Source organism: Oscarella lobularis, chromosome 16 (assembly GCF_947507565.1).
Source record: "Oscarella lobularis chromosome 16, ooOscLobu1.1, whole genome shotgun sequence".
Taxonomy (NCBI): Eukaryota; Metazoa; Porifera; class Homoscleromorpha; order Homosclerophorida; family Oscarellidae; genus Oscarella; species Oscarella lobularis.
Genome location: NC_089190.1, coordinates 600,823 through 623,875, shown reverse-complemented (window position 1 = coordinate 623,875; position 23,053 = coordinate 600,823). Strand labels below are relative to the sequence as shown.

The 23,053-nt window shown below is 44.7% G+C and overlaps 1 protein-coding gene and 1 pseudogene across 1 annotated transcript; one reads left to right on the top strand and one right to left on the bottom strand.

The window, feature by feature from the left end:
- The first annotated feature begins 1,127 nt into the window (after window positions 1-1,127).
- LOC136196896 (uncharacterized) lies at window positions 1,128-2,778 on the top strand (annotated as a pseudogene).
- Window positions 2,779-2,807: 29 nt separating this feature from the next.
- On the bottom strand, window positions 2,808-20,822 carry LOC136196895 (uncharacterized). Its single transcript, XM_065986557.1, has 9 exons — window positions 20,666-20,822; window positions 20,490-20,602; window positions 19,547-20,368; window positions 19,306-19,492; window positions 19,000-19,254; window positions 18,780-18,951; window positions 18,578-18,726; window positions 3,112-3,359; window positions 2,808-3,065 (listed from the first exon to the last, which is right to left on the bottom strand). Exons 1-9 carry the CDS (start codon window positions 20,820-20,822, stop codon window positions 2,808-2,810), a joined length of 2,361 nt encoding a protein of 786 aa, XP_065842629.1.
- Window positions 20,823-23,053: the final 2,231 nt, after the last annotated feature.

Genomic DNA, 23,053 nt, shown 5'->3' with positions numbered 1-23,053 from the left:
ACGTAAGAATGAATCTTCTTGTAGCTTGTGCAGCCGGCTGGAGAAATGGATTGAACGAAGCTACTGCAAGCAAACGTTATACATAAGCGTTCCTGTAAGTACTGATAAGCAATTCTTTTACCGGAACGCTGCACACTGCCAATCTCGCCACGCGTATTTTTTGACTGACTCACAATCTCAAGTAATTCCTTGAATACATAGCAAATTTAGCTTTTAGTAAAAACAACTTTTAAAAAAGTTACCGGCTTTACGACGTAAACTTTTAATTTGCTGGGATACAACCCGTTTCTTTCCAGGTAGTCGCTCAGGGTCCACACATGGCCGTCTATTTTATCGGATATTCTGTGTCCCTCGCTGTTTGCTAGATAGAAATTGCCGCTGTCCTCAGCATCAGCCCAAAACTCGTCCTTCCCAGCTTCGACAAGTTCTTGATATGTTGAAGACCGCTTGATGCTAATTACGCGCCACGGCCTCTCGTCTTTAGCGCACAAAATTCCTCTTTTTTTAAGAGACGAATATATCATTGCCCCGACTTTTATCTGCCTTATTTGGATATAGGAAAAGCGTATTTTAACTATGTAACGTTCGTACCGCCACACAGTCTTCCTTGGCCACGTAAGCTTCTGATTTTTTGAAGCGTTTCCCCAGACGGTCGTCTTTCTGCTTCGCAAAATACAGTTGAAGGAGCTCTTTTCGCTCTTTTCGGTCTAAAATACGCCTTAGTGTTACTGTTTCGGGGAATTTACTCTCTTCGCACGCTCGACGTTTAGCAATAATTCGACGTAGATCTATCTGCAGCCTATTCCACATGGCATTGGTACAGTGCGCGCGCGCATATAGGCCCGCGCGTTAGTCTGTTATAGTGACTGCAGTTGGGACGGAATCCTCATCTTTTTAGCTCTTTCTGTTTTGTTTCAATGATGCATACATCGACAATGTCTTCTGGTCCTGTGTAAATCGGTTTCTAGGATTGGTGTTTTTGTTCTTCCGTGATTGGTCCGTTGCCATCACGTGATACTGACCGTTTGTTTCACGTATCCGTAATACTCGCGCGCGCTATTTCTGCTGACGTCACTGTTTACACAATGAGCGCTCGTTGGCGAAAACGGAACCAAGCGAAGGCTAGAATGTCTTTTGCCCGCGCGAAACTGGCGAAGAAAGATTCTGACATGTCCTCCCAACCGGGTCCACCGGGAGATTCCGGTTCATCGACCGGCGACGTACTGGAGAAGGGGCCTGAGCGACTGACTGAGAGCGACGTCTACGCCATAGCAAAAAATTGGGTCATTGACCCTGAACGCTCTCGAGAAGACGTCCAAAATATATGTACACTTCTCTTTTGCTATCATCGTCAAGTTCGCCCGCGAGCCAGAGTTATGGAAGCAGCTGCGTATGTTGGAGAGGTCACAGGAAAAAGCGAGAAGACGGTCAGAGATTGGGTTAACGAACTGAGGGACAACGACGGCGAATTTCTGGAGTATGGGCGCGGCAAATACAAAAGGATCTCTTTTCTGACAGATGAACGTTGCCGCGAACTAGCGACCAAATGGGTTCGAGAGAATAGCTGCCGAAAAGGACACCCGAATATGACAATCAGGGACTTCATGGACTACGTCAATGAAACGCTGCTTCCTCAATTGCAATCGGAGGATACATTTCCTAAGTCAGTCAGCATGACGACTGCTAGGAAGTTTTTGCATGATCTAGGATTTCAGAGGACCGATACGACACGAAAGGGTGTGTACCGCGACGGCCACGAAAGGCCGGATGTTGTTGAGAGCCGCACCCAGTATGTCTGTCGTGTTCAAGAGCTAGAGAGATCGCACCTGTGTCCTCCACTTCCCAGTGACGTCATTCCCGGTGAACCGCAGCCCTGTCTTCTCTCGGATTTGTCAGCCCCTAAGCATCTGGTAACGATATTCCATGACGAGTCCACATTTCAGTCGAATGATGATCAGAAGTATGATATCCGATTTCATTGAGGAATTTGGCGGGTTCCTCGGTTTCACTGACGAGCAGTACAGGGAGTTTACAACGGAGAACCCTGGTGTCAATCTGCCACAGAGGGCAAGAATTCGCCTTGAGTACGGCCAAAACAGAGACGGTTATTGGAGGGCCCCAGCATTCCTGGCACAAGTCAAGACGGCAGTAGCGATAGCCGAGGCAAAATACCCGCGTGCGACACATGATATTGTCTTCGTCTTTGACCACAGTTCGAACCACGCTGCACGCTCAGCTGATGCACTAGTTGCCAATGCAATGAACGTGAGCGTTGGGGGGAAGCAGCCTAAGATGCGAGATACGGTATGGAATGGTCAACCTCAGAAAATGGTGTGCGACGACGGGCAACCCAAAGGCCTTAGAATGGTATTGGAGGAAAGAGGTGTCAATGTGGCGGGAAAACTCAGAGATAAGTTGGTGGCAATTTTGAAGGAGCACGACGACTTCAAAGCGGAGAAATCAATGGTTGAGCGGTTCATTTTCAGCAGAGGGCACGACTGTTTATTTCTGCCAAAGTATCATTTCGAACTGAACCCTATCGAGAGGGTCTGGCGTCGTGCAAAGGACGAGGCAAGGAAGACCTGCAGATATAACATTGCCTCGCTACGAAGTTCAATCGATTCCGCTCTTGATACGGTTTCAGTCGACCTCTTTCGAAAATTTTTCAGGAAAACTCGCGAGTTAGTGCAGGCTTATGTTGATGGGAACACCTGCTATACTGTTGACAGTGCAGCTAAGACGTACAAGTCTCATAGACGTGTTTTTGGAAAGATATAATGAAATTATATTTCTGTTGAGGCGTGCCTTTACTGAAACACATTGTATAGACTATTTCCGCATTGCCAACAATAGTTCATTGGCTTTGGGCGCTTTGCTGTCGGCTCTCCATCCTTGCCCGCTTTTTGTGAACAGAAGCAACGCACCTCATCGGTCTGACACGAGGAATCTACCATGGACGGCAGCAGTGTCAGAGTGCTTGTATTCGCCTTTTCCTCGACACTGACGGGCTTTGTCAAATAGCGCACCTGAAGAATCTGAGACTCTTCCGACATCTCGGGGCTGCGCTGTGAAACGGAAGGGTACAAGGGATTGCGATGAGAATGGAATCACGTCTGATTCTCCTAGCAGGGGGTTCTCATTTCCACACTCCTCCACTTCCTCTTTCTCCTCCTCCTTCTCCTCCTTCTCCTTGTCCTCCTCTTCCTTCTCCTTCTCCTTCTCCTCCTTCTCCTTGTCCTCCTCTTCCTCTTCCTTGCTGTCCTTCTCCTTCTCCGCTTTATCGTCATCTTTCTCTTTTTGGACCGTCTCCACTCGGTGCACGTACGACGGAGTCGAATTGTCCCACCATACACGAATGCCTGCGGACTTTACAGCCTCAAAAAATCTATGCAGATTTTTCGGGGCACGCCTTTCTCCTGGATTTCAAGGCCGATCTGCATAGCCCAAGCCCGAAACCGCCAGCTTCTATTTCCGTGCGGATACGTAAAAAAAGGCTCTCCGACGAGTTGTCTGAAGAGCACCATAAGAACTAGAGCTGAAATGACAAAATGCCTCTTGCTGCTTACCCATTAGCGATGACGGCGTTCTTCTCTAGCATTGGCGAAAGCAGTTGAGCGGCTTCTCGCTCAACGTAGCCCACTTCTTTCCCGTTTGCAAGCACGACGATAGCGTTCGAGTCGAACTGGTTTTCAGGTTGGCGTCGCAGAAGGCATGGGGTGTAGGCACGCAGATGTGACCAAAGCGGGCTCATCCTACACCCTCGAACGCTCACGATCATGCAAATAACTGCAGATGCCATAGTTGACGTAGAGTGCGCTATACATACCGTCACGGCCACGTGACGGCTCATCAGGAAATTAGAATGATGTTATGTATTATCAAAAATTGATCAAGAGCCGGAAAAGCAGTCAATTGAAGTTGAAGCAAATGATCATCAAGTGCCAGTTCACACACGAACCTCCACGATATTCCATACAGGCGTAAATCATAGCCCTTGGAAGAATCTAGTGAACGAACTGATTCTCGGATTTGGGAAAGCTAATTGGAAAAAGCCTTCAATCAGACGCGTGGAAGGATACAATACAGACACGTTGGAAGCGAGCCGGATTCCTACACGCAGAGGAGGCGAAACTATAGACCGTTTTGCGATTTCACTCACAAAACGCAGAAACGTTATCCACGCAAAAATGAATCATCGCCTTGATTTATTCTTGAAGAAAACAAAAGCTTCGACACTCGACGACGAGCAGAAACTGCAAGAATGGCTCCCGAGTGACCTAAATTCAAACTACCCGCGCAAATTGTAATCGGGTTACGTGCGGGCCTATATGCGTGCGCGCACTGTACCTACTTGCAATCGACGCATCGGGGCGATTTTCCGAAAGCCTCTTCCCTTGTCCAACATCTGGACGGGCTTCTTCGCTCTTCAGTTTGGCCAACTCGGCATCGATTCTCTTCTAAATGTACTTCTTGACCTCGTCGTTCATTCCGCTCGATGGGTGTACGTATTATAGCGCCCGCCGCTTTGAAACGCACGGTCCGTTGCCGGCCCGCCGGAGGCATTGAAACAACCGTGCGTTCAAAGTCAAGTTTTCTTCGCAGACAACGCGCAAGGGTAGATTGGTTAGGTAGGTTAGGCTAGATAGGGCGAAAATGAGAGTGGAAAGAATTTTATTTTTAATAAAATTCTGAAAAAAATTGCGCACAGTTCCCCTTTATGTTCGGGCAGTTTTTTGCACTGGAAGTTTCGTTTTCTTTAATTGATTACAACTTTTTGCATTAAAATGACGTAAAACTCTTCTCTTCGCACAGCAACATATCTAACGAAATGTCCCGGACTTAGGGTGAACGGCTTTTACTCGTTTTTTGCTAAGAAACCGTTTACCCTACACAATCGAGACTTCGATAGAGTTCCACCAGATATAACGCAAATAATGGAAAATACAGTGTACCTGTCGCCATTTCAGGGTCATTTTGCATTATATAAAATTACACAGAGACAAAAAAATAGTAAAAATTGGTAAACATAACGAAGCGTCGTGAATTGACATTAACAAAACCGAAACGCTTACAATACGGGGGACATTAGGTTATAGTGCGCCAAAGGGGATTCTCCTTGTTCATTTTGTTAAAGCAATTCTCAATTCATTGCTAAAAGTTTAAAATTGTATCCTATCCGTCAACTATGTCACTTTTCTACGTTCTTCATGAAAAGTTAGGAGCAGTAGTAGAAAAATTAATACAGCTACCTGCAACAGAAAATAAAATGGTTAAATTAACCTGGTATCCGGGATATCGTTCTGTCATCCAATCAAAGCCCTTACACAAGTTGCATCATTCACTATCTTCTTTTCGAACAGAACCTAGCATCCCATCGTCTCCCAATGGCCGCAACTAGTCTGGATGCCAGACAACAGTACGTCGCAACAGCGTTCTTGTACGTCATCGCAACGGTCGTTCTCGCCGAACAGCGACAAAATCAAGGTGAGTACGAACATTCGGGTATAGTGGGGTCCAAAGAATTGCGGCGTTCGTTTCGCGCGCGCGAACGCCACGCTCGAACGCTCCTGCCTCGCGGCCCTACGCACCGTACGCGCTCGTCTTATCGATCGTAAACGATGGGTTCTGGCTACGTCTTCGGCGGCCCCTGTCTAAATCCGCTCCAATATTCGATTTACGTCACTTTGGCACCGCCAATTCGACCGTTATTACTCGCCAACTGCATTAAATTTAGCTTCGCGAAATGTTGTGGGAAAGGCATTTGGGTATCGATTGACAGATGCGTTCGTTTATTTTTCGATTCCCCGCTGATTCACAACAAAAAGGCGTTGACTCGCTCGAAACCTCGCGCACGGGCGATACGACACGTTTTCGCTCTCCTATCCTTCGTCGAAACAATGTTTTAATATGACGCGTAGAAAAGGGGTCGCGAGTGCGTGTGGTCCGTTGCTGTTTGCACTCGCGAATGCATGGGCGCGTTTACTTTGAGCGCAGGATAGCGCTACAGTACAAGCCTTTCCTCTTTCCTTCTCACTTCAATCATGCGCGCAAAGCCGTGGAAACGAAATGAAATGACTAGGGTCCTATCGATAACGAGTCCCGAGACAGAAGAATCGCGATTTTCCTTCGCCCCCTCGCGATTCTCGCTCGCAATTCTTCCGCTTCCTCTCGAACTTTCGTCCCGCTGTGGCACTTTTACAAGGTGGGTCCCCTAACCGCATTCTTGCTGGAGTCGCCCAAACAGAAGACCTCATAGAGTCAAGAAGGGACATTCGGACGGCATGGGTTTCGGACGCGCCGTCTGCAACTCTGAAGTTACTGCGCAGCCCAGGTAAGGTTATTTCTAGTCGCCGTCAGTGTACTCTTCGACCAGTGGGTCATGCATCTATTTGCTTTAGCGCGCTTGATTGCAGGCATGATAATTTCGTTTGTCCGAGTTGCATGACCATCCGGACAACGGTAGGCATTAAGGACGGGCCTCTTTTCTCGGATATTCGTTGGGAAACATATACAGGTATTCTATATCATTCGAAAGCGCTTTTAATGACGAGTTTAACGCAGCTAACGGTTTTGATTTTAAGCTACCCATGTAAAAATAATGAATTTTTAATCAACGTATGTAAGTCACACGTTTCGGACAGAGTATTTTTATTGAGTGTTTCACTAGCGGGAATCTTGCTTCCTAAGCAGTCACTTCACTACTTTTTCCCTTAAGAAGTCAGAAAAAGTATAACTACAAAAACCACGAGCGTCTCGTAATTAACTTGAAACCGAAGTCTGCGATCGGTGCGAATAAACAACACCGCAGACGCGTTTCTGTCTTGCATCGATGACAAACATTCGATAAAGCACACTCTCTCTAGCCTCGAGTGATAACGGGCAAATTTAAGGTGGGAAGCGGGAGGCCGGAGGAAGGCGGCCTGGGTTATTTCCGGATTCGTCGATCCGCTTCAGATGTAGCTTTATGGAGTGCTTGAAAACCAGTACAAGACAAAAAGGCCGCGTGTGCTTCATTTGTCTCAAACGTCTGTTGGATTTCCAGTTTCCCGTTACTGAAGCACGTGGTTTTGTGGAATACCAACTTTATCTGACTTCAGCCAAAAAAACTATTAAAGTATTGCTTAGGAAACAAGCTTTCTGCTTTAGAAGATGTTACTAAAAGACTTTGTGTCCGAAACGTGTGACTTATATACGTGGATTAAAAATTCAGTTTTTCATATTGGAAGCTTCAAATCAAAAACCATTATTTGCAACAGACGCGTCATTAAAAGCTATTTCGAATGATATAATACCTCTATATGTTTCCTAACGAATATCCGAGAAAAGAGGCCCGTCCGTAATGTACGGTGGCCGATACGGGGTTCTCACTGCTCACTGCTCACTTCTCACTGCCCAATCCGGGTCACTTCCCACTGCTCACTGCTCGATGCGGGTCACTTCCTACTGCTCACTGCTCAATGAAAGTCACTTCCTACTGCTCACTGTTCGATGAAGGTAACTTCCTCGGAAATAAATAATAAGGATGCCTTCGAAAACATTTTCTCAGCGATTGCCAAGTGGTACGATCCGGTCACGGTAAGCCGGGAAATCGATTGACGTAGCCCGTAGGACGCTACATTGCGACGATTTGACCTTCTTCTGTTGTGTGGATTGTCTGTTGTGTTTCTTCTCGGTAGAGATGTAAGCGATTATGAGTTTAAAAATGTTATGATGTGATAGACCCCAGCCCGACCCCGCCCAACCCCACTTTTGTAGAGAGAAGAGGTACGGAGTAAACGGGCAGAAGTACGCAAATCCGCCCTCCGTTCCTCTGCCCGACATAATGCTAAATTATTTCCGAAATTTTTGTTAAGGATGCTAAAGAGACATTCCACGTCGTCAGTAGATGAAGCACGCGGATGTTCTGTTCCTTTTTCTTCAGCCTCTCGGCGTCGGAATTCTTGACTTTCAATATATATTTGTTGTTATAGCAAGGATCTATTCTCGGCTACATCCCAACGCGTCGCAAACTGACCGAAATAGGCAAAGCCTTACATTATAATTTCTCTTGTATGGTATCGTCACTCACTGATGTACTCTCAAGAAGCTAAATTCGTACAGAGATCGATGCCAGGGAATTAGATTGTCCAGCGGCAAGATCAACATTTCGTTATTGACCTGGCATCGCTAAAGCTGTGTGATCGCTCGTCCTTAACGGTGCGGATAAAACGGGCTTTGGTTGCATGGTCGTGATTCTCCATTTACGCTGCCACTCATCACCCAAAAAAAGTTCTGCCTCACCGACATCTTTCTTCCGGACGCCAATCAATAATGCATGAGCTAGGCATGTTCCAGGAGAGCGCAGGAAATCGCGAATCATTTTAAATTTCAAATTTCCTCCCGCACCAGCGCGCACGTAGCTTGTAATTCGCTATTGACGAGACACTAATGCGCCAAAATATGGTATGTTGGCACTATTACGTTTATTGTGTTCATCTTCTCTGTGATGAAAAGCGGTTTTCGTCACTGGGTCAATTTCGGGCACGTCATATGAATGTGCGCAATGGCACGCCGTCGTCGTCATATTGATTACTAGTCTTCTATACTCGAGCTGAGCTAAAATTGACTGCAGCTTGTCCAACTCGTCCTCAATCAACTCGTCCATCTTAATTTCATTAGTTTAATGCTGTGTAAAATGAACAGACTATTGCTATTACCAATCCTCCTGCTTGACGATAAGTTCATTTCGTATCCTTTGCTGTCTCTCGTCTCAATAGTGTTATAGCCGCAATCCATTGCAGACCATTACTCACATCACTCAGCAGTTGAATTGAAGCACGCGTAGACTGCATGGCTTTTGTTCTACGTGCCAAGAAATCGACAAGAGGTACGCCATTACTGGAAACTGCTGTTCTTCCGGGAACGCAACGCGCCCTTGAAATCTCGTTAGCGCACGAAGGCAACACAAGGGAAGAGTCTCTATGACTATGTCAGAGAAAATCTAGGATTTTTTTGCAACAGAGCGGGATTCACATTGCATCGATGCTCAGCCGAGCCTCGCGATAATGCTTGGAGTGCATTTGCCAAAGCAAAATTTGAAAGAGGAAACTGGGAGAAATTATATGCCTCCCTAAATATATGTTGATTCCTGATCCCATTTTTTTACAGTCCGGGAATCAGAAGTATGGCGCGTGATCACCGCCAAAAGGCAAAGTATTATTTTCTCTCTACTATTTCTTTTTACACCTACTGAAGCATTTTATGTTTGATTCTCTCTTCGATTTTATTTTTGATTCTCTCTTTAATAATATTTTTGATTCTCCATTTGATTATAGTTTTCATTCTCTGTTTGATTTTATTTTGATTCTCCATTTGATTATATTTTTGCTTTTCTGTTTGATTTTGTAACAGCTTATTGTGTGTGTCACTCCACATGTCAAAATAAACATCTTGTTACGCAACTGAAATAAACATATACAATAAACTTATAATTAGTCAAATAAAGTCAAATAAAGTAAACATCTTGTTACGTAACTGAAATAAAGATATCAAATAAACTTGTAATTACTCAAATAAAGTAACAACTTCATTCAGCGTTTCATTGGTCAAATAAAGTAAACGTCTCCTTCGACAAATGCGCCTCCATTGTACCGAACACCTAGCTAGACTTGGCCGAAGAAATTGTGGCTTTTGAACCCAAGGCAGAGATTAGCAAAGAATGATTCGCGATTTTCCACCATTTTTGTTGGTAATCGGAGGGTCAAACTGCATGTGGAACACGTCGGAAGAACGGCATTGTGGTCAAAGGCCAGCGTCATTTTCTGAACAAGCCCAAGTGGAGGAGGCCTTGAAGCACCAGTACAAAAGATGTACACGTCCTCCGGTGCCACACCGTTTTCTCCATCTTAGAAGTGCATTGTCAATAAATTTTACTCTTGTTCGTAAAATGTTAAACTTCGAAGAAATAACTTCAAAAAGTCTTCAGGCGCTATAAAATCGTCTCTCTCTCTTTTCTAAGCAGCTTTGTCATCTCTCTTAGCGGTATATGGAATATTGCCGCTACGGAACAGGTCAAGTAGTTCATCTCCAATTTATGAGTATAAAAGCTGATAGTTTCTAATAGTTGACGAACCGGCTGTCATGACGCGTTCTTCGTAGACAAAAAATGTCTTCAGCAATTCTGGGTAGGCCACCATACATCGGAGGACACCCAAGGAGGCCAATTCTTCCCGTAGTTGATCAACTGCTCCTCGAATTTTTCCCAAATTGAAATGATACGAAAGAATGCGAATGAGATCAGCCTTCCACGACATCTTCACCGCGGCCAGTAGACGCTTGTTGCCGCATTCATACAAAACGCCGCGTTTTCGCTCTGGCAGACAAGATCAGATAGTTCGTCGTCGCTTTCGCATTCCGCTATCTGGATAGACGACGTTTTTCAGCGAGTAGAAATTCTACATTGATTAGATACAGTAATTGCCTTTTTCACGAGGTCCCTTACGTCGTAGTCAGGAATACGTATCCTCTTCAGTAATTGAAACATTGACCGTTGACGGCTTCAGCAAGTATTCGTACAAGTACGGTGCCAAGAAGGAGAAGCCTTATGAGCCGTGGCAAAGACTCATGGCAAAAAGTTGTCCTACAGCGAAATACTTTCTATTCTATAGTTTCACGTTAACGATTAGAACAAATGATACACAGGCTTACCAGCATTGCATCCGTGTCGAGTCTTTTTCCTTTCATCCAAGCCGACGAACATCTTTTCACCAATGGAAGACGACTTAAAAGCCATTTTCTAAAAATAGTTCATCTACTTCATCAAGAAGTTGCTAATACAATGTCGGAGGAAAGCAGCTGCATTCGAGCTTGGGCTGAAACCGTGACGAAACGCGTAATGGAATACGTTGAAGGAGCAGAGCTGGATATACACAAACTGAGAGGAATTGGAACCGATGGAGCCTCAACAATGACGGGTGTCAAAACTGGCGTCGTTGCCCGATTGAAAGTGAGACAGCCTTCTCTGATCGGCGTTCACTGCGCGGCACATCGCGTGAATCTTCTACGCAGGCAGGAAACACCGTCCCTTATGTCAAAAACATTTGGAAACATTATTCGTCAAGTTTTTACTTTTTCGACAACAGCGCTGTTCGCTCTGCCGGGTTAGAGGCAATTCAGACTTTGCGTCAAGAGCAGACGAGCAAGATGATTGCGCCCTGCGCCACGAGTTGGCTCAGTGTTGAGCACAGTGTCAACAGACTGAAACAAAGTTCGTTTCTGTTCTGATGAGCTTGCAGCGAGAAAGCCAAGAGCGTGGTGATGCTAAAGCTTTGGGATTGCACCGGTTAATGTCCGAATATCGATTCATAGCAACGATGCTACTGATGTGCGACGCACTACCTCACGTCAGCACCCTTTCCAAATGCTTTCAGCACTCCACGTGTGATTACAGTATCATTCCCGGTCTCATCGCCTCAACGATTGCATGTTTGAAGCAGCTGAAGTCCACCGAAGGAAGACACACAAGAAGCTTGCCCGCTCTTTTTGGAGAATTAAAAAAGCGGAAATTGATGTACGGAAACCACACAATTTAGGTGAACTGTACTTCAACGACAGTATTCGCAAACCCTTTCTTGACAAATTGATTGACAACCTTGAAAGCAGATTTCAGGAAAAGGACATAATGGCCTCATTTGCTATTCTAAACCCGCAGCGACTGCCCCAGTTATCTACAAATCCCAGCCCTGAAGAATTAAAACTGTTCATGGATTACCGCGTGAGAGAAAATAGAAAGCGGAACAAAAAGACAAACAACGGGCGTCACCGTAAGTAGATGAGTCAGCTTCGTAGTAGTGATGGGCCGATACCGATACTTTGATACCACCGATACTGTGCAGTATCGAAAGGTATCGATACAATTTAGAAAAGTATCGGAAGTTCGATACTCTTCAAGCATGCGCAATAGCAGTATAAAATTTAATTAAAGTCTTACGTCACTCGCTAAACAAGGAGCAGGGACCCATTGCCACCCTTCATATCAGTTGTCGTGGCATTTATGGTATCTCAGGTGGTACAAACTTGGTCAGAGCTGATATTTAGGTTCTACTGACCCCCTATTGACTCTCCTATTTCTGTTTTATTTCTGTTATCTAAAGTGCGTTTTGTGCATTCAAAATTAGTAAAGTACTAGCATTTATACCCGGCTTCGCCGGGTTTTATGTCGTTATTTTTGGAAAAGGGTGATGTAGGTTTTTGGGATTTCTATATTAATAATACTTCAGGGTACACGATATTGCGAGTTTTTTCAGATTCTGTAAGAAGAAATAGGTTATTTGGGGTGGTTACTCGAGAGCATGCAACATAGAATTGTCCATGAGAAAAGCAGTGTGACATGAGAGAAAGTCCCGCCACACGAAGCGTTTGACCTTGAGACTTCTTTATAGTCATGGCAAAGCAGAGGCGTAGAGGAAATTGCAATCGTCTAAAGGGTATAGTTGTGTCAGATGGTAGAGGGATTCGTGGTATAAAGACGGTTTCGCCTGCGTACTGCCCAAGTGCAATGGTGGCTTCTATGACATTGGGTCGGAGTTGTCGAACGATATGTACCGTTACATAATCTGGGGGCGTCAAGGTTACGAAGAAGTATTACCGGGCAGCCTACTTTTAGCGTCAGGTCATGAGGGGGTAGTCCTGAGGGCTTCAGGGAGTTAAGGAATTCCACGGGAAATTGGAGAGCAGCGTCCACGTCGTCAGTTGAGTCGATTGATAGGTATTGGGCTGGAGAAGGAAGCAGATCGAGGAGTGGCTGGTTTATCGAGTCAACTACTTCATCCGTCGGAGCCAGTATAGCTCTCTCAGAGGTCCAGCTAGTGTCTGAAAAGTTGTTTGCTAAATCTGGAAAGACTTTATCTTGTGATTCCTGAGGGAAGTCAACGGTGTGTTCATAGGGGATGTCTATGAGACCAGTTGTTGGATCAGTAGGGATTTGACCTTGGCCTATACGAATAAGAGTATCCGAGTCAAAGGGATCGTCGTGCATGTGAACTCTCATATTCGTTGTCAGATGTATTACCTGTACGTGGGGCCATATTGCTCTAGACAATTTGAGGCAAGTTTCAATTTCGTCGGTTCTCGTGCCTCTGCGGATGATGTGAAGCGTTTGTCGAAAATCGCCTGCAAGGATAACGGGTAGTCCTCTCATGATTTGGTCACTTTGCGAATGTCTCTGAGAGTTCTGTCAAGTGCTTCGAATGCTCGCTTGTATGACATTGTGCATTCGTCCCATACGATGACCTTCGCTAAACGAAAAAGTCGAGCGCGCGAAGAGCCTTTTTTTACGTTGCAGGATTCTCTGTGAAGTGGAGATCAAGGGGAAGTTTGAAGGTAGAATGGGCTCTCTTTCCTCCTCTGAGTAATGTGGCTGCTATTCCTGAAGAAGCGACAGCAAGTGCAATTTCTCCCTGCGCTCGGAGTTTTGCGAGGAACAAATTGATGAGATAGGTTTTCCTGTTCCGCCAGGTGCATCAAGAAACAGAATTCCAGACTCTTCGGGTTGCGTTATTCGGTTGAGAGCATCGTATGCGTAAGTTTGGTCTGGGAGGTTAAAGTTGGCTCTCTTTCGATGACAATTTGCTGCATTTCTTCTCTGTCGTAGGCGTATTCTGCTAAAATTTCTCTAAGTGTTGTTGTCTCATCGTCGCTTCTGTTAGGTGAAGGCAGACCGTAAGTGCTTAGAGGGTTTTCACCTGGGAAGGAGAGAAGTTTGTCTTCTATGTAGATAAGACATTGATTAAAGATGGTTTGGGTGAAAGGAAGGTTTGGAACTGATGCGCTTTGTCTTTGCCTGTGCAGGTAGTCTTCGGACATGGCCTTTGTGGGTTTCCCAAAGTGCGAGAGGATCAGATATTGAGCAAAAATAAAGCATGATTGCGAACATGTCACGAATTTTAGACGGCATTTCGGAAATCGTAACTTCCGTAAGAGCAAGGTTCCAAGACCTCGAAGTCTGCAGGCTTCACGGTTTGTCTCACAAATAACCTCGTCAACTTTGCATGAAGGTCCGGGAATGGTGTGAAGAAGAAGGCGAAGATGGAAGCACTCTACATTATTCGGACGAACAGTGTAAACGCGTCCGATTGTATCAGACTGAAATTTTCCTGGATAATTTGAAACTGGTTTGCAACGTCTTCGAGGTTTCCATTCTTTGTCATTCCAGGTATAGTATTTTGGAATATTTGGATACAAGATTGTCTTGGCAAAAGCGTCTTTTTGGCAGAGAGCAAAGAATTGGGTAAGAGTTGTTTTGGGAGGTTCTTCAGAGAAAAAAAGAGGAAACGCCCATGTCAATCTGTTATGCGCATGCGCGCGTACCGAGCTACGCTCTCTTCGCCTGCTGTAGCACACTCGCACCTGAGGACGCCTGCGCTCACCCGGTAACCTTAAGCTTACGTCGCTAACAGTGCACAGACAGTGCGCATCGAGTTTAGAGAGTTTAGAGATTAGCGATTTTTCGACGCTATGTAGCTTTGTTAGTACGATAGCGCCGACGGAGACGACAAAGTGACTGTGCACTCTTGACGTTAGGACAAGGGCAACGGCAGTGACATGGCGACCAGGCATTGTCGGCTTCGTGAGTTTTAGGCGAACAAAGCCGAGGCCCTGTCGCTATAGTAGTATAGATCGTATCGAAAAAGTATCGAAAGGACCGATACTTTAAGGTATCGTACTCGGTATCGTATCGATTCAAAATTACTGGTGTCGGCCCATCACTACTTCGTAGTCGTCTTCAGACTCGATTTCTTCTTCGACTTCCATCGGCGATGAAGGAGTTTCATCGATTAGGTCATCTTCGAAGTCTTCGTCGTCGCTTTCGGACCCGAAACGAAATACATTGTTTTTGAAGCCTGCCTTCTTCAGCTCTTCCAGACCTGTACCCACTGCCTTGCAAAGGACGTAAACGTCCAAAAGCGCGTTTCTGGAAGTTTCCTTCAAATCAATCAGCTTTGGCAATCATGCGAGTCTAAAATGACGTGGAACAGCAAGCCGCATCTTGGAAATAGCCCAGCGAGAAACGTTTTTATGACCGCAGCGATTACGTCTTTTGGATGTTTTCCAACGCAATCACTTAGAATTTTCGAATTCTTGCAGTGTGTGCTTCTATCAGTCGTCAAATCTTCTTCAAAAACCAAAGCTGCTACGTGCAGCCAGAAATTGACGCCGTCTGGAAGACGCACCAGTCTTCACTTTTGTCTGACCTAAAAAGATTGCAGGGCCCTATCGTAGTTGCGGGTGACGGCCGTGCCGATAGTCCTGGTCACTGTGCAAAATATGGCAGCTACACTTGGCTTGAAAGAAACACGAACAAAGTCCTTGACTTTCAACTTGTGCAGGTACTTTACTAGTGGGAAAGTAAGCATCACGATGCACTCCGTATACCTTAGAGCAATGAGGTGGGAGTTTTGTACCACATGGAAAAGGAAGGCCTTTCTCGCGCTGTGGCTCATCTCCGGCGAGCTGGTCATGACGTGTAATCGTACATGGTCAACAGTGTTCTATCTAGGCATGGAAGAGCATGCTCGACCGAAATGGTTTTTTGAAGTCCGGCTGGGTACTGCACAAGAAGCAGCACTCCTATTCGGTTTCCGAAAAACCGATGTTCCTCATCATGGACAAGGTACGCTCTCTAGAAAAAGTGTCGTATGAGCATAAATAATGTAGATACGGCATTCCCAATGGATGTCTGCGGAAAGCTACGTCCTTGGGCTGTGGTGCGCATAAGCGGCGAAATTGTGTGCGTGTGCTCATTGCAATTGCATAAACTGACGATACTTACTTTCAACTAGCAATTCTACGTATAGTTTGCAGACTTGGAGAGGCGTGCTCCTACGTAGCTGTAGTTTTGACGTCTGTCATAGCTGCAGCAAATTTGAGGCGGGAGTCGCGCGACGGATCATGCACGTCGAGACCAAATATGTGGCTACCGCTGCCTAGAAAAGTCAGCGATGAATACCGAAGTATTTTCAAATAATTACTATTACGATTTATAGGTCAGTGCAGCCTTCATAAAGGATATGGATTTTCCCGGCGTTGTTCTTCGGAATCTCAATCGTCGGAAGCTCGAAGCGATCGGAGTTGGCAGCTGCATGTTCCCTCCTCTAGAGATCTGAAGAAGAAACGAATCATTTTTTAGGGAAGGAGAACAGGTTTGCATAAACTTTTAGTGAGGTTAGGTCTATAATAGAGGTTCCGGTTGTAAATGCCTATTCTAAACCTATCAGTAACATTTTTTGGTCCTACATTGATGTGAAAGCTGCTGTAGGAAATAATAACTTGAGGGCAAGAAGCTAATTGGATTTCAGCACTATTAACGAGACAGTCAAATGAAGGCCCAGGTTCGTTATCTTCCCCTATAACAGATGCTCGACAGCGGTGAAGATCGACGGTAAGAACAGGGAAGCATGGAACGACGTATTGAATGCCTTCGTACACACCGTGTATGAGAACGGCCTTTGCTGTAAGCACGCGTTCTTGAAGATCGGACATGTCTTGTCAAAAATGGTCTAAATCGTCGTCAAAAGACAGTGTCCAATCCGACACAAGCCACATATGAGTGTAACACTACATACGCTCACGTATAAGTAGCAGCACCAGCGGTGGAAATGCTTAGATAAGCGGATAAAGTGCGGCAAAGGCGGAGCAAATGAAACAAGCCAAAGAGGACGATTCTAATAACAGCAAATATATGAAACTTTAGGTATTTGTCTTCCGCTAGACGGCAGTTAACGCGCATACCAGTTTACTGTCGGCGAAAAAACGGTGATTCTAAAATGGGCGTGTGCTTAGCGCACTAGGGTAAGAAACCCCGTATAATGCACATGCGGGTGTGTCGGACCAAATTAGCGCTTCATAAACGCCGTGAAGCTCTTCCTTGCAAACGGCTTACCTCTTTTTTCCAATTTTCGCTCCAAGGCTGAGGCTTCGATCTGTGCGCGTTCGGTCAAATACATTTGCGCGTTCTCTAAACGATTATGTGCTTGCAACGGTCGGCGTCCGCAAGCGCTTCGAGTTTGTAGAGTGAAATCTGTTTAATTAAGCGAAGTAAAAACGTGTAGAGCAAGGCATTGTATACTGTAGCCGATCTTCCAATCCATCCTTCAAATGTTCATGCAAAAAGCGTTGAGAGGCTATGAATACTGTATACAATTTACAAGATGAAAACATACTCAATTTGTTACCTATTTACTCTTTTTCCTCATCAACGCGCGACACGAGATTCTGAGAGTGTTTGGTTCATAGCTGTTATTTATTAGTTAAGGGTAGGTGCCACGCGATTTTGACCCCCATTTTTTGCTGTTTTGCACGGTAGTGTGACGAATAAAACCTTGTTTTACGCATTTCTTTCCTAATAGAAATAAACATTCACGATTGTATAGCGTTTCTAATTTGCTTCCGGTTCCGCCCTATCCGGGCTCCACTTACGTCATTGGTGGAACGGAAGTCTTTCGCGCATACGTCTGCCTAACAAAATGAACGACGCGAACAACCCTACAGACATCTCCCTTCGTCCTGAAATCGACTCACCAGACTCAGACGCTGCCCGTGACGATGTTCCGGACCCTGACGCCTCCCCGTATGGAAGCGACGACTGGATATCGCAGTGGTTCGACGACACCGAAAGTAGCCTATCATCAGCCCATTCCGGAGAACGCAGACGTCGTTAGGCCTTACCGCTTCGAACCTGGAGTCACTCCTCCGCCTGAGGACGCTTCTTCGGACTCGAGCGAAAGCGAGGGAAGCTCAGAGGTCGAGAGGCTGGGGTCACTTCAATGGTGATATTAACTAGACACTAAAAATCAATAAAACTATATAAAAATAATAGGTGTACTTGTGGAAATTGCCCAATTTTGCCAACGGAGAACGAATGCATCTGCTTCCAAGAAATGGGACCCGATGGGAGCAAAATGGACGAAGTCGACCCAACAATGCAGTGCATCATCGAGCATCCAGGGTTCGACGCAGTGTACCTCAACGTCTGGGTTCTTCAGACAGCTTATTATCAAATGAGGCAGGAATACGGAGATGATCTTAGCCAACATAGCCAGCAAGCACCACCGACTAATGAGTATGGTTTCCTTTTTTTACACTTTCACTGTGTTTAAATATTTCTAATAGACGCTATCGCTACATGGCATACCGGCAATTTACAAGATGGTGTTGGGGATGGCTGGGGAGAGACGTACGTGTAGTTTTGCCGGCATGTGTCGTCAGCAGTATTAGAAATGCCTTCCCAAGCGCAGCGTTTGCTGGCTTCCGTTACCCCGATCTGTGTTATACATTCTGACTATTTACCTACGTGTATATTCACCTACGTGTATTGAATAAAGCGAATCTTGACTGTTGCTTCTGAACAGCTTCCTCTTTGACCGGCTTCTCAAAACTTTGAGACAATGGTGGGGGCCGTTCTTCTCTCTGCCGTGGTAGAAGGTCTGGGTTTTTCGTGACCCTATTGACATGCTCCAAAATGTCTTCAACGTACCCTGTACAATCAATCAATCAATCAGTCAATTCTATGCATGTGAAATGACTTCAAAAATGAAATTACCGTAAGAACTGTCGACTAACAGTTTCCGCACAATGTACCCGCCTTTCTTGTACTTCGGATAAAGAATAGAGTACCTTTCGTCACCTGCAAGTGTCCGGGCTTGAACTCGTGAGCTGTTTTCGTTGAAATGAAGAGCAGCGAGGTAAAGTCTAGATACGTCTCTGGTAGTTTTTTCCGAATCAACTACAAGAGAGAGTAGTACCTTGCGTTCATCCCATCATACGAAAAGGCCACGGATTTCGGTGCGAAGTGAATGATGACGCTATGGAATGCCTCCAGAGATGACGTTTGATAAAGCGGTGAAAGCAGTCCCACATCTTTAGCAAAAGTTTTCCCTTGAATCAGTCCGCCTATTTTGGCTAAGGCTTTAGTGTCTGAAAATGGCTGTTAGTACAGTTTCTAAACACAATTAGACTGCTTACGAGGTTTGAACCATTTTTTCTCTCTTTCGCCAGTCAGAGAAGGATGGGTACAGGATGGAAAACGATTTCCATGCCCTGTGTGCACATTCTGAATGTGGTTTAGCAGAGACAGCCATTTCGCCCGAATCTCGTCAGAGTCTCCTGATGGAGTCGAGGCTTCACACCAGTACAGATGGTTGACAAGACTCTTAATCCAGCAGCCAATAATTTCACAGTCCTTCGTCTTTGCTAAGGCTTCCGCTTTTTTACGGAATGCTGCCAAAAAATATAGTTAATCAGAACTGTACTACGTTGCGTAATACTCACATTTTGCTACGTGCCAAACATCAAAGAGGTGAACTGTTGCTCTCATGTTTTTCCTAACCCATTTAGCTATGCCACGATGGCGGTCAGTGATGAGGAGGCCAATGTCAATGCCGTGCTCATCAAGAAATTCAAGAGATCTCATCAGACCAGCTTTCTCCATGTGATATGATCCGAGCACCTCATTACTCTATGAAAGAATGCCACTATAAGGTCAGTCAATGAATAAATAGTGAAGAAGTACCTGGACTAGTTGCAAGTCAATGACCACGTTCTGTTCGACTTCAACCAGACTGTATGACCCGAATTTGGCACAATGGCCAGGACTGTCAGCTCTTCCGTCTCCGCATACAGTTACAGGCGCACCAGTAGCCTTTAGTCGCTGAAGAATTTTCATCTGCTTCGTTTGCCACACGTGAGACACACTTGGCAAAATGTATTGACTTTGCTGCCTGAAGTACGACCGTCTTGACACGCAGGCACAGTTCAGGAATTCAAAAATTCTCAGGGCTTGAGAAGGCAAAGATCCAGAGAAGAATATTGCAGCAGAAATTGCAATATTTCCGGCAGGCAAGTTGTTGACAAAGTGTTGGCTATCCCATACCCGTACGAGATCACAGTCTTCGCAGTCCTGTTTCACCCTCAAGAGGGACCCAGTGACGGCCTTTGTCACTATGACGTCGTGTGACCCGCAATACACACATTTATTGAAGAGAGAAAGCAACGCTGATTCAAACACAATGTACTTTTGCTCTTTGTGAAACGGCCTAAAATTATCAATAATGAAATGCCAAATAAAGGAATACGTAATTGTCTCGCGCGGCATTTCTCTAGTGGGCTCAGCATTATCTGCCATTTCGAAGTCAGACTGATCGGTGTTCTCATCCTCTGTGTCCTCATCCTCTGCCTCATTCTCTGTCTGAGCTGAGCTGACGCTGTCAACTTTACTTTTATCCTTCTTGAGTAAAGACAATGGAGGAGCATCAAGGAGATTGCACTGGCAGCCAATCGAAGCGAATTGGGGGCCAAAGTCTGTCTGAATTTCTAGGGAAGGAGTCCATGAATGCTTTGGGGAGAGAATCATTTGTACCTATGTCTGTTTTAGCCTGTATTCATTGGTCAGTCTTCCCCAAGCTAATCTAAGGCATGGATTATTTAAAATTTTTGCATTGGTACTTTTGCCCTACTGTCATCGATTCAATATTCGAATCTGTGTAAGGAGCCGCCATGTCGTCGCTCAGAGGTGTAGTACAGGCGTCATCGTCACCAGTTTGAGACGGGGCACGTGCCATCAATTCGCCTAATATCTGCAAAAATACGAAGGAATAGAGAACGTGCAATGGAGAACACGTTGAGATCTTACCCTGCCTCTCTCGCGCTTTTCGTATGCTCCTCTTTTCCGACTTGTTTCCTTCCTTCAGTCGTTGTCGGTGCGGCGCCGCTTGAAGATCGTCGGAACGGCATTTTCCTTCAATCGAACCTATTTGGGCCCCAATCCGAGTCCCTCCGACACGCGGCATTCGTCAGTGATGCAATCGCCGTCAAAATGTTCGATGCCTAGCCTCGAGTGCTCCGTCGGCCCCTCCCACCTAGCCCTGGTACGCTTCACCTGATCAGACCAGTTTTTGCGTCTCTCGGGGTCTTTTGGAAAACGAAAAAGGGATATTCGGTCTTTGCTTGAGTTGCTACAGCCGGCAGCTACGCAGCGTTGAACCATTGTGGCCGTGGGGACTCAGTTGAGGCAGCCAACTACGCACAGCAGACGTGTGCGCGAAAGACTTCCGTTCCACCAATGACGTAAGTGGAACCCGGATAGGGCGGCACCGGAAGCAAATTAGAAACGCTATACAATCGTGAATGTTTATTTCTATTAGGAAAGAAATGCAAAAAACAAAATTTTATTTGTCACACTACCGTGCAAAACAGTAAAAAATGGGGGTCAAAATCGCGTGGCACTTACCCTTTAATCAGATTGACATCACCTTCTCGGCATCACGTCACGAATAGAGACCCGTTCACGTCAGCGTAGCGTCGACAGCTGTTCTTAAGCACCTTTATTTAGGCTGGATTAATCATTTTCGTTCAAGTTTCACGTATTGAAAGTTTAAAAGGACGTAAGAAGAAAATCTAAATACCTATTTAATTAAACGTTGACTTTTATTTCTCTAAAGAAGAATACATGGAAGCAGCATCAGAACGTATGTCGTTGTAATTTACGTCTTTAGTATATTTATTATCTCTTTTCATATTATATTTAAATCTACATTAGCTAGTTTGCCTATTTTTAAAATAATCTTGGGCATATTTAAAATTGTCTTGGACCATTTAAAATCGTCTTATATGATTTTTAAAATTGACTTGGACGATTGTGTTTGGCAGTGATATTATCGCAATTGCAGAGGCTCTCGAAGATGTCATGCCCAAAATCTCAATTTTATATTACGAAATTGGTCGAATACCGGTACAACTCCGTCGAGATTGATGTTCAATTGTGTACGCAATTTTTTACATTTAGATTGAAGCATCCAGGACCGACAACCTTAACCAAAATCTTCGGTGATTGTTCAAGACACTACAGCGATCTCAAAGTCTTACCCCAGTCGACTTATTCGTCGGGATCATTCAGAAAAAAGTTTTCAAAGAACTTTTTGTCTTTTTTGACGTCATTTTTGACTAAGAATTGCATGTTGTAACTGTGGTCGTCCATTGATGGGGGTACCTTTATTTAACTCCCCCATCAATATATGCAAACATAAAGAAACAATCAAACTACATCCACAAAATGTCAATATCAGGCTGAGGCCTCAAATCCAAAGTGATGGTGTCGGGTTAATTGGTATGCTATCAATCTTACTAAAGAAAATGGGTTCAATACGTCAACTCCCTTAGGTGGTCAAACTGCTCCTATTTCTATAGCAGGTGCTAAGCTACTATGAAAGAAGGCTCAAAAAACAAAAAGAAAAAACAAACTTCTGAAATTATGAATAATATCATTCCATACTTTAATCCTTGTTTTACTATTAATGTGTGGTGTCCTTGAAAAGAAGACTCTCTAATTACATCTCGCCATCATACGATCATTGTAAACCCTAATGTAGTTAACCCTAAAAGTACTACTCAAGCTTGATTATAATGAAAATACATTACAGCCCCAATAGTAGTAAATAAAGCTCCACAACCACCTATATAGGGCCATGGGCTTGGATCTACTAAGTGATAAGGATGATATTGATGTGACATTTATCGACTGTGAGATTTGGACTCACTTAACCAAAGAAATAAAAAATTTTTAGTCGATTTTATTAAAACATCCAGCAGGAATTGAACCTACAACCATTTACTTAGAAGGTAAATGCTCTATCAATTGAGCTATTGGTGTTTGGGGCGCCGATTTAATCCGTCGCCTATATGGTGTGTAATAAATTAATGTAATGCTACTGTATCCCCTAAATAAATTGTCGTTAACAAACAAAACACATAGGCCTGTATTACAGCTACAGCCATCTCTAAAAGTGTAATAAATATCATTATCAGCATAGGAAATACACTTAAAAGAGCAAGTCCATTAGTTAACATATCAAAAGTAAAGCCCGATAATATTGCAAATAAAAGGTGTCCTGCTTCAGAAATATGTGGGGCAAATCATTCTTTTATGCCTATAGTTGTAGAAGCAGTTTCTTTAGATAAGTATATACATTGAGTAGAGTCTCAAGCTAATGAGCTTACAGACTAGTTATACGTTGGGCCCCCT